This window comes from Electrona antarctica (genome assembly GCF_951216825.1).
Source record: "Electrona antarctica genome assembly, chromosome: 12".
Lineage (NCBI taxonomy): Eukaryota > Metazoa > Chordata > Actinopteri > Myctophiformes > Myctophidae > Electrona > Electrona antarctica.
The window spans coordinates 44,922,859-44,942,890 of NC_136793.1; the positions used below are offsets into that span (position 1 = coordinate 44,922,859).

The 20,032-nt window shown below is 40.9% G+C and overlaps 2 protein-coding genes across 5 annotated transcripts in view; both read right to left on the bottom strand.

The window, feature by feature from the left end:
- Window positions 1-10,412, bottom strand: part of p2rx7 (purinergic receptor P2X, ligand-gated ion channel, 7) — a gene marked incomplete at its 5' end in the record, with an annotated part of 26,081 nt that extends 15,669 nt beyond the window's left edge. For 2 of the 3 annotated variants that reach the window (XM_079515849.1, XM_079515847.1), the window contains 6 exons: window positions 561-641; window positions 2,568-2,664; window positions 5,263-5,335; window positions 7,495-7,566; window positions 9,064-9,214; window positions 10,294-10,412. In XM_079515849.1, the coding sequence (XP_079371975.1) occupies window positions 561-641; window positions 2,568-2,664; window positions 5,263-5,335; window positions 7,495-7,566; window positions 9,064-9,214; window positions 10,294-10,412 (593 nt within the window). The remainder of the gene's footprint in view (window positions 1-560; window positions 642-2,567; window positions 2,665-5,262; window positions 5,336-7,494; window positions 7,567-9,063; window positions 9,215-10,293) is intronic. The other variant, XM_079515848.1, reaches the window with a different exon arrangement.
- A 1,875-nt stretch (window positions 10,413-12,287) lies between these two features.
- The window catches only part of gstt1a (glutathione S-transferase theta 1a), a 28,283-nt gene continuing 20,538 nt past the window's right edge, over window positions 12,288-20,032 (bottom strand). For both annotated transcript variants that reach the window (XM_079515854.1, XM_079515853.1), the window contains exons 4-5: window positions 17,477-17,653; window positions 12,288-13,609 (exon numbers count right to left, since the gene is read on the bottom strand). In XM_079515854.1, coding sequence (XP_079371980.1) covers window positions 13,409-13,609; window positions 17,477-17,653 — 378 coding nt within the window. In that variant the 3' untranslated portion in view covers window positions 12,288-13,408. The remainder of the gene's footprint in view (window positions 13,610-17,476; window positions 17,654-20,032) is intronic.

Here is a 20,032-nt window from a genome sequence, read left to right on the forward strand (position 1 = left end):
ATGTGGCGCAAATCTTTGAATGCATATTCTTTCAGAGCGAACGTTTTTAACTCAAATCTTTGCTTCTGCGGGGTCCCTGGAACAACATATTTTCAGATGGGGGTCGGCGGCCAATTACATGTATTTTTGGGGGTCCTTGACATGAAATAGTTTGAGAACGACTGACAGAAACATAGGTTTTTCAGAAAGCTGTCAGGATTTAGAAGACATTTGTAGAATCGTCCTCAGGTCTAAATGGGTTAACTTGTTATTCACAACAGAGAGGTACGCCAGACTTGGCAGGTACAGTATTCAAATGTTTTTTGAATGATTGCGTTGAATATTGCAACTATGATAATAATAATGTATTTCGTCATGACGTGCCTATACAGTTGCAGCTTTTCATGTATTGTATTCTTTGGCATAATTAAGTTCACATTTGAATATTTTGGTTAAGTTGAAGGCATTACAGGAAGAAAGACGGCACTTGAAATCATCGAAGGGCAATTAATATTATTACGACTCTAATCTCAGAGCTTCTCTTCAAATGTCACCAACCAACACCCATGAAGCATACTCACCGTATGTAGTTAAATGCTGGGAATCTGATGTTGTTTTTTATAAGGACTGTGAAATTCTCCGCTGCGGCCAGCAGAGCAGGCCTACATGGAAGGAAAATCACTTTGAGTATTTGTTTGCTTGTTTGCTGTTTGTGTGTCGCATTCCATCATTAAATGTGACTCTTTTTGATACAGAGACAGTAATGGTGGCAAAACTAACTAACTGTTCAGGAGAGGAGAAAAACAGATTATTTTCATTGTTTTTATCCAAAATGAGTTAATAGCACAGGCAGACTCTTCACATACTACAGCATGTCTGAAATAAATGTCAGAGCTGAAATCGACATGCTACATGCTTAAACATGTAGCTAGGAGTAATGTTGGAGTCCATATCTCCAAAACTGGTGGGTCAAACTGAACAACCAACATGTCAATTTGAAGCTATGATTCCCTGCGTTCATATGACATGAAGAAATTAACATAAAAAATAAAGAATCAATGACTTAGCCTCGGTCAGAAACGGTCACACTAATGTAAAACTATACTTTTGACTCACAGTTACAAGGAACATTAATTAGATGGGTCATAAGCGCCCTACATCCGTGGTCACGAGTGGTAGAAAAAGTACTCCGTGTTTTACTTGAGTAAAAGTGTCAATATTCAAAATGAACTTGAGTAAAAGTACAAAAGTATTGGTTTCAAAATGTACTTAAAGTACCAAAAGTAAAAGTACTCATTGTGCAGAATGTCTCGTTTCAAGTTTTCAAACAATCTTTTGAAAATAACAGATCTACAAACTTGTAGATCGGCTATTGTATTTTCAAATGACGGAAATGTATATAGGGCTGATGTGGCTAGTGTATGTTTATTGTTTAATAATAATAATAATAATAAGGAAAATCTACAAAGTAACTAGTAACTAAAGCATTACATTCACCCATTCACACATACACCTTTACATGCACATTCACCCACTCACACACACATTCACACACCGATGGCAGAGGAAACCATGCAAGGCACCAACCTGCACATCGGGAGCAATTAGCACGTTAGCAGCGAGGAACCAGGACAAGTTGATCTTCTTCCCCATTAAATGACGGGATTTCTCCATATAAATAATGTATCATTTCAGTAAGCAAGACCATCAAAATGTCTTCTATATCTATTCAACCAGGTAGCTGCAGTAGGCTATGCACTGGACAAATGTGCATGGCATTATTTAAATAAACTAGAAATACAAGGAAATGACAGAGGGAGAAATCAACTTTTAACGACCACCCGACAGGAGTTTTCATGTTGCCCGGTAAGACTACGGTCATTAGTATTATTGCCATCACCTGGGTGGGTCAGTCGTGTAACTTTCCCAACGTTAAGCCGTGTATATGTTCAACAACAAAGCCATGCAAAATAACACTGACAGCTATGAGGTGACGAAAGCTTGACCTGCATAGCAACAGTTGCTAAACTATTTGGATTGGCATTGGACAATCGCTTTTTGGGGTGGGATTTAACAAAAAGGGCTAATTAGGGTTTCAGAGTCTTGCTCAATGAGGCTTCATTCACACGTATCAAACACCAATCAAGCAAATGTTTGGTCGTTTTTTTGGGCCACCACAATGCTTTTACAATGGGAGTCACATGGTTTGACCAAACATTTTTTTTGATGGAGGGGGAGGGGCAGAACACAAAATGTTTGGTCAAACCATGTGACTCCCATTGGAAAAGCATTGTGGTGGCCCAAAAAAAACAACCAAACATTTGCTTGATGTGTGTATGTTTGTTTGATACGTGTGAATGAGGCCAGCCACTTCGAAACTAACTCTGGGGGAGTCCCGGGGGTTGAACTGGGAACCTGGCGGTTCCCATCCGGTCCCTCTACCGGCCACTCTACCCCTGAGCCACTTGCCATTTTATGAACACAAATATTGTTGTTGTTTTTTAATCGTGTGCAATTTTGTTCTGGCTTCAACAGGGGCAACAGGGCACCACGCTGAGTGATGTGTTGTTGATTGGATTGGGGTTTACCGTGGCGGTTTCCTTCGGGCTTCTACGGGGCACCACGCTGACACCTCACAGGTCTTTCTCATCACATCAGATTTGACGCACAAACCGGTCTGAAGCCCTGGGAGAGGACAAAAAACACACCTGTGTGAAGTGAGCGGTGCATCTATACTTTTATTGTTATAGTTACTGTAGTGGACATAGCTGTTCCTACTCCAAACACACATAGGGACATTATACGGACACACAAAGCCATAGTAAGAGAAATCTATGAACATCTGGGAACTAAATCGTTACCAAGAAATGTCTTCACCAATGTGTTTCTAAAGGTGTCTAATAACATGTACTAAAAGTTTGAAATTCAACTCCCGTGGGAAATTTGAGTTTTTAGCATAATATGTGACCATACCCATAACATCCTATATAAGGCAAAATGTCATCATTCTTTAAGTAACATGTGACATATGAAACTAGGGTGTTTGCATGATTCTGAATCCATTCCAAGCATTAGTTTTGCACAAAAAACACTCCTTGGGAGGAAAACGGCCACACAAACATGATGAGGTCAGCACATTTGGTCAAGTGGATATGGCCTAATTTAGCCCAAGGAGTGTTTTTTGTGCAAAACTAATGCTTGGAATGGATTCAGAATCATGAAATCACCCTAGTTTCATATGTCACATGCTACTTAAAGAATGATGAAATTTGGACTTTTTTGCCTTATATAGGATGTTATGGGTATGGTCACATATTATGCTAAAAACTCAAATTTCCCACGGGAGTTGAATTTCAAACTTTTAGTACATGTTATTAGACACCTTTAGAAACACATTGGTGAAGAAATTTATTGGTAACGATTTAGTTCCCAGATTGGTCAAATACCTGATAAAATGCCCTTACTACCAGTCATTGGAGCGGTGTGCACCACTCAAAACATAGCCTGTGTGTGGTCCTCACTACTGGTAACCTGCACGCCATTCACAATGTTCGCTTCTTAAACTTAAGGACACCATTTCGTCGACTAAAACTACGAAAAATGTTCGTCAAATGTTTTTTTCCCTAAGCTGTGATGACTAAAACTAAATATATTGACAATTTGAAAATTTGAAATTTGAAAAACTAGGCTAAAATGTTAGGGGGGACTAGTGGAGAAGAGATGCAGGTGAACTAAAAGACAATTGATTTATTTATTTTTTTGCGTTCTGAAAATAGCCGATTGCAATCTAATGTGCAGGAGTCCTTTTGTCTATGATAGTTGTTGATCTTCTCTGTGCAAAAGTTCTGTCCATTTAATTTCCTCTAAAAACTGAAATGAGTGCTATCACTGGAATGAATGCTTCCTAAACAACCGCTAGATAAGATAACGTCTTTATTCGTCACTGTATGAGACATACAATGAAACTTTGTGTAGTAGTGCATCCATAACACACAGTAGTAACTAATGCTATGTATTAAATTAAATTAAAGGGTGCTGACTGACTGACTCCAACCAAAGACAGACATGATTCAAGTTGAAAGGGCGTGTAAGGTTCTATAAGTGGGGTCCAGGGGCAGCGGCGACAACTATGGGGGTGCCTGGTAGCTGGAGCACCCCTGAAGAAAATAGGAACACAAAATAGCACCCCTGAGCTTCCCTCCTCCATTAACTGTGGTTTTGTCACATAGTCACACCTTTACGAGGGTGGTGGGGGTGTTCTCAGAACAGGTATTCAAATGCTAATATGATGGTGGCTTTTGTTTTAAATAAGCGATCGCCACAATTACGCTACAATAGACATTCATTAATTCTTTACTGTTGACCACTGTGTTTATTAGCAAACTGTAAATAAAGGAATACGAGACTGCTCGCCCCTTTACCAACTCGCCCCCGCAATTTTTTTAATGTAGTTAACAGTTAATTTTTTTAAAAAAAACATAAAAAAAAGGAATTCGCCCCTGCCCAGGGGTCCTTGAGGGAGTCCCAGGGAGTCCCCAGCTAAATGATAGAAAGCATAGGAACCAAATGGACCCTTATGGGTCTGTAACTCAGAGAGTGGTTCCATTTGTACACTCTCTCAAGAGTTAAATTAACATTGATTTTACAATATAAATTTCTGTCCCAGAGGTAGAAATGCCATTAAATGGGGGTCCGTAGCCTAATGCAGGTCAAACTGGGGGTTGTTGAAATTACAGTGGTTGAGAATCACTGCTAGAGCCGTAAAAGATTTGAGAACCACTGGTGTAAGGGAAGTGACCGTCTGTGACGGTGACCTTTCTCAACACGGAGAAGTGAAAGTTGTTGCAACATCATGTCACTGACATGTATCCTCTTCATCTCGTACAAACGGCTAATTCAACGGAGCTAATTCAACAAAACAACAAAAGGGCAAATGTACAGTATAATACTATAGGGCCTCACTCACACCTTTTGATCTAGCATACAACATTGATGCATGCTAGATGTAAGCAAGATGTAAGTGTCATGGCCGCCCCAATGCATTTCCAATGGAAGTCACATGGTTTGATACAACATTTTGGACTACAAGCTGTTGTATGACTTTCGGCTGTGTTTCGACTGCCCCCCTCCCCCTCATACAACACAAATGTTGTGTCAAACCATGTGACTCCCATTGGAAATGCATTGCGAGCTTGCATCAGCTATACATCTCATACAACAAGCATACATCAATCTGTTGCGACCGTGTGAGTCGCCCCTAAGCAATCAAAAACAGTACTGTACCGTGGCTGTGTTGGTCCCAGGCTCCTTTCTCACAGTCTGTATCAGTACGACATGGTTTGCCACCAGGGGGAACCTGTAATGTAAGTACAGTAAGCAGTGATGGGGGAAATGGTTCAAAAGTATTGGCATCAAAATGTACTTAAAGTACCAAAATTAAAGTACTTATCATGCAGAATGTTTACTCATTTCATTAGTTTCCAAATGTATATCAAAAGTCTTTTGAAAATAGCCAATCTACAAGCTCACAATATGTCGCTTTCAAATGGCCAAAATGTATATAGCAGGGCTGAAGTGGTTACTGTATGTTTTGTAATAATAATCAAAGTCTACAAAGTAACTAGTAACTAAAGTTTTCAAATAAATGTAGTGGAGTAAAAGTACAATATTTTGGATCAGAGTTGGAGTAGAAGTAAAAGTATTGGAAATCAAGTAATACTTGAGTAGTTCTAATACTACTCAAATACTTCAAAATTGCACAGTACTTAAGTAAATGTACTTAGTTACTTTCCAGCACTGCTGTAATGTAAGCAGCACAGCTGAAATATTAGCAGGCATGATTGAGATCAGTGGTTGAGGCCAGTGTTGAATTCGTCGACTAAAACTATGACTAATGTTGGTCATAGTTGTTGACTAATGACTAATGTTGGTCGACTACCTTTTTTCCACTGACGAAAACTAAATGGAAACAAAATGAAAACTAAGCTATGATGACTAAGGCCTCACTCAGACCTTTACTGCATTGCTGTATGCTTTTTGGAATAATGTTGTGTAGTGTCATGGCCGCCCCAATGCATTTCCAATGGAAGTCACATGGTTTGTAGTCCACATTTTGGACTACAAGCTGTTGTATGGCTTTCGGCTGTGTTTCGACTGCGCCCCTCCCCCTCATACAACACAAATGTTGTGTCAAACCATGTGACTCCCATTGGAAATGCATTGGGGCGGCCATGACACTACACAACATTCATCCAACAAGCATACAGCAATGCAGTAAAGGTCTGAGTGAGGCCTCAAACTAAGACTATAAACGTTGACAATTTCGTCAACAAATAAAAGTTGTAAGTGTAAATTCAGGGATCCGCACGTAATTCCGACGGAGCATTAGTCCGACATGCGGGAACTGCTCGGACATGCGCTGCTCCCGTGCTTGCGGTTATGTTTCTGGTTTAAGGACTTCAGTGTTTTGTACCAAACTATTGTATGAGTACCGAACAAAGAATGTTTGCTTTCGCCATCTTTGTTGAAGAAGAGTCTGGGCAATTAAGTTTTAGTCTTAAAAAATGTCTCAATCTTATATTTAGTTTTAGTCCGGCTTAATCTAGTTGTATACCTCTGAGGTCAACGATTAAAGTGTTGATTGATGATTCAACCTTGATGATTAAACCTTTGAGGGGATTAAGTCCACCCATCAAGCCCATTAGTGTCAATCTCAGACCAAGATGGTCTGATTTTGAATCTGAATGGCTTTGTGTTTCTGCTATTGTCCTGGCTCTGCTCTAATTAAGAGCAATTTATGAGTTTAGCATTTAAGGGTTTGTTTACTATCCACGTAATTCCGACGGAGCATTAGTCCGACATGCGGGAACTGCTCGGACATGCGCTGCTCCCGTGCTTGCGGTTATGGTTAGGTTAGGGTTTGAGGTATACGTTGTCGTTTGTCGGACCAATGACTAGTCTGAACTAAGTATTGCACCAGTACAATCAGCCATTACGACGGCATCAAGGGATAACACAGGCAAGGCAAAATACATTTTAGTCGACTAAAACTAGAGTAACATTCCAGGTGACTAAAATGTGACGAAAACCAAATTAAAACTATTCAAGAGACTATGACTCAAATCAAAATGGGCTACCAAAAATCAACACGGATTGACATATTGAGACATATGTCATGATCTTCATTGATAACTAATACCAATAGGAGGATGTTTCAAAATGTAAAGCCCCCCCCCCCCCCTTATTTCAAACCGTGTATATGATGAGTTCTTCTTATTTTTTCCATAGAAGTGTATATTTGTATGTCTTCAAATGTTCTGATGAATTGAAAATGGAGAACCCTTATGTAAACAAGTCTTAGTGCTTTTTCTGGTTTTATCCTCATAGCAGATCTATATGTATTGACCTGTACCCATTCTGTAAACGTTAGCCAACTACGTTTATTACGTAGTGATGATGATGATGATGATGATGACGACGACAGTAATAATAATAATCATAATAATATGAAAGTACCTCTGGGCATTTCCCTTGCTTTTGGTTCTTTGTAACAATGACGTTGGTCACCACGAAAAATGAATTTTTTTCCTAAAAAGTAAAAACGAACAAAAGAAAGACACAAATTGATTATATCCGATGATGAGACCATCCTCAGTCTTGACCATACCTGTATATGGGCAACTGGCGGCCCGGGGGCCACATGATGCGACCCCCACCATCACTGTGGCCCACATTTAGGATTAGGCCTGACGTCGAAATTTAAAAAATGTCTGTCAAGGACCCCAGAAATTATATGTAATATGCCTCCGCCCCCCCCCCCCCCCCCCCATCTGAAAATATGTTGTTCCAGGGACCTCCCCAGAAGCAAAGATTTGAGTTAAAATGTTCATTCTGTAATAATATATATTCAAAGATTTGAGGCACAGTTTCACGATTTTTCAAAAATAGCAGATCTACAAGCTCATAGCGCGGAACCGAGTGCCGCGCTATGAGCTTGTAGATCTGCTATTTTTCAATAGCTAAAGTATAACATAATGCATAATAATGCATAATGCATAATGGGTTAATATCAGAATACTAGATTATTGATTTCAGCTGCTACAATTCCAAACGTGCAAACATGACCCGCTGGAATGACTGTAGTCTATGTATAGCTAATGACTAGTATTAAAATGTTATTCTCTTTTTTATGTGCAATGTATTTAGTTCATAAAGTTAACATAACTATAACTAAAAACTAAATGCATTTGAAATGTAATAAAAATTGGAACTTTTCAGGATTGCAATTCAAAAATGACAAAGCTTCTAGGAACATCTTTGAACTCTATGGCTCTGGTCTAGAGGTAAAGGCTTTTACACATCCCTTCCTGGTCAGGCTACTACTTGGCCTCACTCCCGAACCCACCTCACCCCTGCCCATTTTGACAGGCTGGAATGGCTTAGGGTTGATGACAGAGTACAGCATCTTGCAATGGGTCTGGTCCACAAGATTCGATACACCACCATGTACCTGTCTAAATACTTCCTTAATGTCAACGAAGTCCACACCCACAACACCAGAGGGAGTTCAACAAACCATGTGTCCCGTCTAAATAAACAAATAAATAAATGTGCAACCCAGATTCGGCACAAATAAGGGACTAAATTCATTTCGCTCCTATGCCACCAAAATGTGGAACGCCCTACCAACAGTCATTAAGACATGCGAATCCCTTGACTACTTTAAACCGCTCTCAAAGAGCACCTACGGACGGCTGCAATTCGAAACTGGCCCCCGTAAAATCTGAATCCCCCACCCACCCCCTTTTCCCCCTCACTGTATATGTTGTTTTTTTTTCCTTTTTACCTCCTCTATGATGATTTCCTGATTTTGGCTATATAGAAGTATATATTTGTACGTCTCTAAATGTTATGATGAATTGAAAATGGTGGATCCTATTGTAAACAAGTGTAATGCTTTATGGTGTCGTCCACAGTTAACAGTCTTTGTATTGAGTTGCGCTTGAAATGTACTGTAATTCTACAAACTGTTAACAAATACTAACAATCAATCAATCAATCAATCAATTCCCTTCAGACACTCACCTGCACAGGACCACTGTAGTCTACGACGTCCCAGACCACGTCATCAAGAACACCTGGCAGGCTGATCATGGCCACTCCCTTCACCTTGGTGGTGACAGAACTCACCACCAAGTCAAATTCCTGGTAGCTTTTATTCCACAGCAGCATCATGCTGTAAAATAAATTATAGATTTATAACACATATAACATTTAAAAACAGGGTGAAGCAGCTTTCTGCTTCTACGGGGCCGACGGCGTGGAACAAACTCCCACTATACCTTCGACAGGCAGCCTCTGTAGACATTTGTAAAGCACAGCTCAAGACCTACATACATTAACCACTTCAACCCTATACATTTCGGCCATTTGAAAATAGCAGATCTACAAGCTCACAATGCGTCGCAACATTGTGAGCTTGTAGATCTGCTATTTTCAATAGATTTTGTACACATTTTGAACTTGTGAAATGGGACATTCTGCAATATGAGTACTTTTACCTTTAGTACTTTAAGTACATTTTGATGCAGATACTTTTGTACTTTTACTCAAGTACATTTTCAATTCCGTACTATTACTTGTAACGAAGCAGTTCTAAATTGCAGTATTGGTACTTTTACTTAAGTAAAAGAATTGAGTACTTTTTCCACCACTGCTGCTATGTGCTATTATTTTAATGTTTTATGCCTTTGCTTTTCCTTTCTTTTTTTTCTCCACTGCTCTGAAAATCACTTTGAGCTGCATTTCATGAAAGGTGCTATACAAATATGTTTTTTATTAGTATTATTATTATTATTATTATTATATATGTGATTAAATGACTGCATACAAATAGAAAAAAAATGTCTCTATAAATGTATAGTACGTAGAAGCTACATAGTTAGTACTTTTTGATTAAACAAGTCTTGTTCTCGTTTTATCCTCTGCAGATTTTGTATTGACCTGTATACTTTCTGCAAACTAAACACAGATTTCAATCAATCAATCTTTAGTACTAAATGAAAAAAGGCAATTTCCCAAATTGTTTTATTGGCATTACTAAAAGATATGTGGGAATGGGGCTACAAAATAAAAAAATAAAGGTACGGTACTTTTCTTTAGTTTTTCTAAGCGTTCAGTAGCAGTAGGCTAGAAGCTTGGCTACACTAACATGAACTCACTCGCTATGAAGATGTGTAGGCGTGCCTTGTCCTGCTATGCAGCATGAGAAGTCATTATATATATTGCCTGAATCATGGCTGTATATATACTCACCAAATAAACATCAAAATGACTCCGTTCAGTGTCCATTTCAGAGAGCCCAGTCTGATGCTTTCTATCCTGACCAGTTTGTTTGTTTCGTACTGACAACAGCTAAGTAGCCTGCTTGACATTTTGTTTGTGAGTGTGAAGGAATCTCTGACTCATTCCTCGAGTCCGGATCCCTCCTCGGCCCTCTCGTGGGGATGTAATGTTATGCGCGGCCCGGTGGGTCACATGTGCACAGCTGGAATACGAGACTGCTCGCCCCTTTATCAACTCGCCCCGGGCGTACAGCCGGCCTGGTATTCCTAAAGTAATCTAAGTAAATTATGCTTAAACGGGTAAACCTAACCTTATTTCTAACCTTATTCTCAGTAAAACAAAATAAAGAATACAAGAACCACCGCACCGAGCTGTCGGCGTGAGGTCGGCGGAAAAACTCTGGGGCGAGATGGAATTGGGGCGATCTGACCTGTTACCCACAGCTGTGTGTTTTTTCTTTTCTTTCCATCCTTGCCAATAACAAAGACTCCATCAGTTCTCCCCCTTGTCTGTGCACTGTGGTGCTCCAATACAGTCCACAGTGACTCTCTTCAGCCAGATTCATTCATTCAGTCAGTGCACACACACACACACACACACCCTGATCTGATCTACTCACTAAAGTGTCCTATACATTCAAGCCGCAGTTGAAAAACAAATCAATGTCGATCCGATTTAAAATATGCAATACAGAATTGAACCGTAGCCTATAGGTGAAGAAACTTGCAGGCATCTTGACAAATGCACAAATGTGTTTGCCTTTTGTTGTTGAGTCAACTAATTCAAGAACATTGCATAAGGTTGTATGTATGCAGCAGTGACGAGTGAAATGCAGGGATCTCAAGTTGCAATGCAATGCTTTGTACACTAGATGGAGGCATTGTTATTGCCTATGTCCCAGCCCAAAGAGCTGTAATGTGTAGGGCCAGCCTAAAGTGAATGGGCCTACATAAAATTGCCTTAAGCCTAAACGTTTAATCATTATTCTATTAGATAGCCTTTTAGTAATATAATCTGTGCAGGCGGGTGAGTGCTGCTGAACATTTATTTTTTTGTAAAGCCTACAATATTCTTTGTTGACAAAGACTATATAGGAGGAACCATTATGGAGGGTGAAAATGAAGTGAATGTAAATGTTGTACAGTGAATGTTAACAATGCACCTCGTGGGCCTGGGCCCGGCCTAGCGGTCCGGGCACTATATAGGCTCCTAGTGCAGACTGACGACGCAGCTCTGGTTCGAGTCACGTTCATGACGAACTTTGCTGTATGTCACTTACTCCCCACGTCTCTCTCCCCTCATTACCTGTCTGTCTCCACCTTCCCCTAATAAAGGCAACCCCCCCCCCCCCTCCCCTGGTTTTCAACCAGTGGTCCTTGAGGGGGTTCCAGTAAAATGATGGAGAGTTGGTAACCAAATGGACCCTTCATTAGATCTTTAACTCTTGACCGTGTAAAATGAACCTTTACACTCTCAAGAGTTAAGTTATTGTCAAACATCTGCATTACTTAATTTACAAGTCTACACAATTAGAGAATGTAGGATAATTGTTATTTCCATAATTCCATTCCATGTTTGCCAACAGCATGGAATTGTGTGTCAACGATAACAAAGTATTCTTTAGTTTTGCGTCTGAGAGGCTATCAAACGGTGGTCCCGTGGATCAAATGGAATATAAACAATGGGCCTTGATATGAAAATGGTTGAAAACCATTGCTATAAGTGATTAGAAATGGGTCTAAAATGTGGGATCGGCCCAGTTCTCCCACAGAACACACACAACCATGTTCTATCAAGTGCACAGTTCTCCACACAGTTCCCCCCCCCCCCCCCCATGACCTCGGAACAGTTGTAGTCATCATAGCTTAGTTTTCATTTAGTTTCCATTTAGTTTTCATCAGTGGAAAAAGGTAGTCAGTTTTAGTCGACGAAATCGTCATACACACATGCACAAGTAATTTACAAAATGAAAATGATCTTTAATGAACTATTCATACTTTTCATAGCATGGCGCTGTACAAGTTAGTGCATCCATAATTTCTATAAAATGTGTGACAGAAATGACCCTACCATGTCTGATCTTAACAGATTTAACAGGAATCTGTATTCCATCAGAGATTCTCTGACACTCTGGGCACACCTAAGCCTCCATGCGCGGCCAAAAGAAGCTGTCTGCCGGCATCTCTTCCTGGTTTTTAGACAGCTGGTGGATGGAAATGAAGCTCCACCCACGCGGCAGAATGCCGCCGGGGCAAGCTTTTCCGGGAATCTGGCCGACGCGGTATTCTGCCGCGTGGGTGGAGCTTAATTTCTTAGGTGTGCTTACACTGTGAGGCCTTATAGAGCGTCGCAGTCCCGCCCCCTCGAGAGACCCGGAAAATAAATCCCCGTTCATTTTCCTCATAGACTTTTCAGAAAGTATTTATTTAAAGACGTTTACGCCGCGGACAAAGCCAACTCTTGTCGTGACAAATCATGACAACAAACACAATTTTTCGGGCTGAACAAATAATTAGAAAGAAGAAGAAAACGGCAGGTTACAATTTTTGTTTTGTTTTTTTTCTTCTTTGTAATTACTTGTTTGGTCCAAAATATTGTGTTTGTTGTCATGATTTGTCACGACAAGAGTTGGCTTTGTACGACGCTTATAAGGTCTTTAAATAAATACGTTGAAATGTCTATGGGAAAAATGCATTGGAAACTATTTCCTGGGCCTGGCGTCGTCATGAAAGGGGGCGGGACAGCGTCGCTCTATAGTCCAGTGTGATAGGAGTCAGGACAGATCCCTTCTCCCGGCCGAGACTTTCATTTCTGGATTTGAATATTTGGTTGATGCTCAGAAAAATGACGGGGATATCACTACAATCACACTAAGTGGGCCTAGGTTTATTAATACAAACATTATATCTTATCCGTCTAGCAGGCTGTTTTGTATCCAAACACGCTAAAATCTAGAAATCACATCAAATTTTCCCTTGCCTTTCAAAGATCGTTTCCAGATTGGTATGGGCACCCTTAAACAAACCTAACAGTCTAACTGGGTGGTGATGGCAAAAAAACATCCTCGCATACGAGACCGAAATCCTCAGTTGAACATCTTCTGAAGCCGAGGCTTGAGAAGCTCCAACATGCCGTTGTCCTTGAAGGTTTGGCTGAGGCTGTCCACGTGCATGATGGTCTTGTGGGCTTCGTCGAACAGCTCCTCGCCGATCTCCTTCTTCACGCGGTCCCTCCAGGCAACCAGAGTGGGCCTGTCTTGAAAGATATCTAGACCGGTCGCAACAGGCTACAAAAACAAACAAAACAAAGAACATACTGTATACAGGTAGGTACATGGCAGTGGTGGAAAAAGTACTCAATTGTTTTACTTAAGTAAAAGTACCAATACTGCCATTTAGAACTACTTCGTTACAAGTAAAAGTACGGAATTGAAAATGTACTTGAGTAAAAGTACAAAAGTATCGGCATCAAAATGTACTTAAAGTACTAAAAGTGAAAGTATTCATATTGCAGAATGTCCCATTTCACAAGTTCAAAATGTGTAGAAAATCTATTGAAAAGAGCCGATCTACAAGCTCACAATGCATCGCAACGCGACGCATTGTGAGCTTGTAGATCGGCTCTTGTCAAATGGCCAAAATGTATAGGGTTGAAGTGGTTAATGTATGTTTTCTAATCAAAATTAAAAATTAAAAGTAACTAGTAACTCAAGTTTTCAAATAATTGTAGTGGAGTAAAAGTAAAAATTTTGGCTCCGAGATGTAGTGGAGTACAAGTAAAAGTATTGGAAATTGGAAATACTCAAGTAAAGTACAAATACCTCAAAATTGTACTTAAGTACAGTACTTAAGTAAAAGTACTTAATTACTTTCCACCACTGGTACATGGTCTACAGCAGCAGTTCCCAAACATTTTTGGCCATGCACGCCCCGTGTTACCTCCAGACCTAGATGACGCAACCCCCCCACATGGAAATAAAAATTGCACAAGCTATATAGAGACATATATTCCCTATATATCTATACATAATATGCACATATGAGCCTGAATATGGAATATATGTGCAGCATAGGCTATATTCTGCATATATACTTGCCATACATATATTGGCATAATATGTTAATATATTTAAAATAAAACCATAGCACCACCATTAGTCTTTTCATGTCGCGCACCCCCTAGAAGGCTCTCGCGCACCACAAGGGGTGCACGCACCACAGTTTGGGAACCACTGGTCTTCAGTACAACAAGGATTTCATACACACATTTTGGGGGCGGGAACCCCTTTTGGTGTTAGCATTATGTTGTGCTTTAGCTATTGAAAAATAGCAGATCTACAAGCTCATAGCGCGCCACCGAGTGGCGCACTACGAGCTTGTAGGTCTGCTATTTTTTTTAAATTGAAGAACGACTGACATAGAAACAGCTTTTTCAGAAAACTGTCATTTTCAAACTGACATTTTTAGAATCTGATCTCAGGTCAAAATGGGTTAAGGCAGGCTTAACAATAGTAAGTAATGCGTGATTAGATCTTAATTGTGTCCGACTAGTCGTATCATTATTATTTCAAAATGTATTGCTGCATTTTGTCATTTTGCTATGTGTTGTACTATAGATGGGCGGCTGTGGCTCAGGAGGTAGAGCAGGTCGTCCAATGATCCATGGGTCGGCGGTTCGAATCCCGGCTCCTCCTGTTTACATGTCGAAGTGTCCTTGGGCAAGACACTGAACCCCAAATTGCTCCCGATGTGCTGGTTGGTACCTTGCATGGCTTCCGCCGCAATCGGTGTATGAATGTGTGTGTGAATGGGTGAATGTAATGCACAATCTATGTAAAGCGCTATATAAATGCACCATTTACCATTTATTTACCATTTTGTTTCTTTACAAACATCGAGACGGCACGTGCAGGTGCCGGACGACGCAACCTAGTGAGACAGCTATATTATACTTCACCCCCCCCGCGCAGAGAACAGAACAGCTGACATACAAGCTCTCATTGCGCCGTGGATGCCATCCGCTGTGAGCTTGGAGGTCTGCTGTTCTCTGCGCGCAACACCTTCGCACGGCGGAGAGCCTAAATGAGGTTTGAGGGGATCAAGCAGCCGTGATCCTAGGAATCCTCTCGGCGACTGGAGGCGTGTGTGGTTTGCGGACAAATGCTTTGAGAACCGCTATTGACACAGCATAAAACCAAGGTATATATTTTCAAGAGCGAGGGATCACAGTAAACATCCACCCTAAACCCTTTTCCTCTTACACACGGGGAGGAAACACGTCAGTACTGTGACCACTTTTACATTGCATCAAATGAGCGATCGGTTTCTTTTGCCGCCGACCTGCGTGCGCATACAGGTTCTGATCAGTGTGATGTGCATGGTCTGGAAATGCGTCTATTATCCCATTTTGACCTGAGATCAGATTCTAAAAATGTCTTCTACATCCTGACAGTTTTCTGAAAAAGCTATGTTTCTATGTCAGTCGTTCTTCGATTTTTCAAAAATAGCAGATCTACAAGCTCATAGCGCTCCACTCGGTGGAGCGCTATGAGCTTGTAGATAGCTAAAGCATAACATAATGCTAACACCAAAAGGGGTTCCCGCCCCAAAATGGGTTATGGTAGTAACCACCCTGGTAAGATATTCACTCCAATTTTTTGTTTTTCTTTTTTTTCTGCAACCCATTTTTTCACCCAGTGTCAATTATCTAATGTAATCCTGGGCGCTACACTTCCTCTGCCAACCTGGGGGGGGGGGGGGGGGCAGCGGACTGACCTCATGCTTCCTTCTATGCATGAGGAGTCCAAGCTGCTTCTTTACACCTGACAGGGGGGGGGAGTTTCCCCAGCCGGATGTAGCGCACGGAAGGAACACGTTATTCACACCAGTTCCTTTCCCCTCCATCAGGCGCCCCGGCTGGCCAGGGGGAGGAGGTAGTTTAGAGACCAGGATTACTGCATGTTTTTTGCGAGGGTACCTACACGGGGAGAACATGCAAACTCAACACAGATATTCACTCCAAATGACTCGATCTGCAATTTACCCGATCTGGAGAAACCCATCTTTTATACCATTTAAGTGGTAAAAAAGGATATATAGTATAGTATCGTTTTGCATCGTTCGCCCCTTCCTCCCCACTCACGTTTTTGACATATAATAATTTGTCCCCTTACGCACAAGATCCGTATACAAAAAATACAAAAAATATACAATAATAATAATATACAAAAAATAGCTGATATACAGCAGCTATTTTCGGGGCGCAACCCAGCACTCTTTAGCTAGTGGAGATGCGGTGTGTACGACCTACCTGGATTTCTAAACAAACTTGATCAACAGCAAAATACTGCGTTCAGGTTCAGAAGGCTTTCGGTATAATGGCATGGAAAGGAGTGGCATTTTGCATTTCTTTCACCATATTATATAGTACATGCTGCATTCGTGGTTTGGAAAGGGCAGTTGTTTTACAGACGGGTAAAAGGGCAGGGGCTGATGCCCCCCTTTGATGTCTATGGCCTCACTCACACGGTCGCAACAGATTGCTGTATGCTTGTTGTATACAAAGGGTGTGACACAGCTTGCCCCAATGCATTTCCAATGGGAGTCACATGGTTTGACACAACATTTGTGTTGTATGAGGGGGAGGGGCGCAGTCGAAACACAGCCGAAAGCCATACAACAGCTTGTAGTCCAAAATGTGGACTACAAACCATGTGACTTCCATTGGAAATGCATTGGGGTGGCCATGACACTCACAACATTCATATAACAAGCATGCATCAATGTTTTAAAGGTCTGAGTGAGGCCTATGGCCTCACTCACACGGTCGCAACAGATTGCTGTATGCTTGTTGTATACAAAGGGTGTGACACAGCTTGCCCCAATGCATATCCAATGGGAGTCACATGGTTTGACACAACATTTGTGTTGTATGAGGGGGAGGGGCGCAGTCGAAACACAGCCGAAAGCCATACAACAGCTTGTAGTCCAAAATGTGGACTACAAACCATGTGACTTCCATTGGAAATGCATTGGGGCGGCCATGACACTCACAACATTCATACAACAAGCATGCATCAATGTTTTAAAGGTCTGAGTGAGGCCTTAGTGTGCACGTCCCTGCAGGCTGCCGTGTAGTGTAGTGTCAACATTACCTGCATGACCTCGACTATTGCCACCAGATCAGCAAGAGACGCTTTCTCCCCAACGATGAATGGCCCGTGCAGAAGGAACTTCTGCTCCAACACGGTCAGGGACTGCGTGAGGTCTTCCACAGCGGCGTCCATCTTCTCTTTTGGTACCTCCGAACCGGTCGCAAGAGGAAGTACAGCCTGGCATCACGGAAAGATTGCACTCTCACGTTATTATTTTTGAGATATTTATATATATTTATGACGTGTACACTGCTGTCCTGGACCGATTGATTGATCACCCCACCCCATCTGTTTCACCTAAACAGGTTAAATGACACAATACTCAACGGGAAAGACTCATTCAATTTACAATTTAGGTTTTACAGTAAGTTTTACAGTAAGTAAGTAAGTTTTACAGTAAGCAAGAACAACACATGGTAATACATCAAATACATAGTCATCGAGAATCATAATAAGCAAGCTGAGAACCTAACATCCGTCCAACGGTAGAATATCTGTACAGTGACGCTGTGCGTATATACACTACAGAGTGCATATATATACAGCAATAATACAAATAATAATATCTGGGATTTATATAGCGCTTTTCTTAACACTCAAAGACGCTTTACATGTGTTGGGGCCAGGGGGGGAACAAGAAAAAAGACAACTTTAATAGAAAAAAAAAGAATTATAAGAAAAAAACCAATAAAACAATGCATATAACAAGTTTTAAAAACACATCAGCTTGGAAATGCGATTGTGAACAGGTGGGTTTTCAGTGCAGATTTGAAGGTGGGAAGTGAGGGGGCATCTCGGATGTGTTTGGGGAGAGCGTTCCAGAGGGTGGAATACACAAATGAGAACAATACTGGAAAAACTAAAACAGATATAAACCAAACAATGACATGCATGAACAGGTTACACAACCTTGAACAAAAGCGTTGGAAACCATACCATCGCCCCGAATTGACCCAGAGGAGGAAGCGAGCTGATTTTTTTCTAAGGACTTTCTGGAGCTCATTGCAAGCAGATGGAGCACGGACAGAAAATGCTGCCTTGCGTTAGCTCTGCGCGGGGGGGGGGGGTTCTATGTCAGTGGTACTCAACATAATAGCTCAATAGCTAAAGCATAACATAATGCTTAAAGGTATATTCAGTGTAAGAGCCACTTTATGAGTTCATGTCATGATGACCTAGTTTGCTTGATTGAGCCTATTCTGTGCAGCAGTGTTTGATTTCATGTTGATTAGTGCAGCAGAGTATTCTTTTTACTGCCTTGCTTAGGTTGGTCAGCTCTTGATTGAATGTTTGTGATTGGTGCTCCTTTTTCTTTGATGTCTATATTACCCTCCTGTCCTGTTTTAGTTTGTCAGAAGCTGTGAAGTGAAGTAGAGAGAGCACATGTTTTTCTACCACATGTTATCCCCACCATGTAACCTTACTAAGACATTTTGTACAACCTGTAATTTTTCCTTTACATCAAGTAAAGTGTTACAACTGGTACCACGTGCGTCAGATTATTTGTGCTCACAGCTTTGGAAGGTAATATATTTTGAAAAGTGAACAGAAAATATACGCCTCTATATTAGTAGAAAAACAGCTCTTTGGATCGACTGAAGATTTAAGGACATTGTTGGATTCCAAGATAATTACCAGCCTATTTTTGGATATCGTTTTGAGGAATTCTTCAACACAGCTCAGTGGAACACTCTTTTGGATGAAAAACAACTTCAAAGGTAAAAAAGTTAAAGGAGAAAGGAACAGATTCTCTGCTGTTAAATCCTACAGCCTCTGAGGTTAATTGACCCAAGCTACCCAGTGACTTTATTCATTTCTCTGTGTAAAACAAGTGGCCATTGAAGACTCTGCGTGTTCAGAAATTGTTATGCATGTTGTCTGAAGAGAAGAAGTAAATACTTTTTATTCTTTTGCATAAAATTTACGCACTGTTTTTCTGACATGATGGCTGAAGATAAAGAGAAATTTGACACTGCAGAAATGGAAGCTAAAAGAAAGAGTAAGCCAACTGAGAAAGCTTTGGAGGATAAACTGCATAGGCTTATTGGAGCTAGAAGAGGAAAATTAGCCCAAATAACCGGTAAAATGAACCAAGTTGAAAGTCTGATGAGTGATACGGCCAATCTGCACACAGTGCAAGACATTGTGAACTGTGATGTCAATACTCTTGTTGTTGAGTTTGAAGAGCTCACTAGGCAGATAGGAGATCTTCTCCCTGAGGAAGAAAAAGATGCTGATATAAGAAACTGGTTTGAACCTAAGATGCTGAATATAACTCAGTTTAAGGACACAGCTAGGCAATGGATGGATGCTTTGTGTGTAAGCGAGTCAGATCAGGAACATTCGGCACTTGATGAGGAAGAAGAGGAAGTGGAGGATGATATAGAACCTGATGATAGTGCATCACAAGTGACTGTTCATTCAAAGGGTTCAGAACGCACATCTGTCATATCCACTCGGTCATCAGTTCGAGCTGCTAAAGAAGCAAAGCTAGCTGCATTAGTTGAACGTGCCTCAGCTTTAGAGGAGAAACAGAAGCTGGAATTGGAGGTAGCA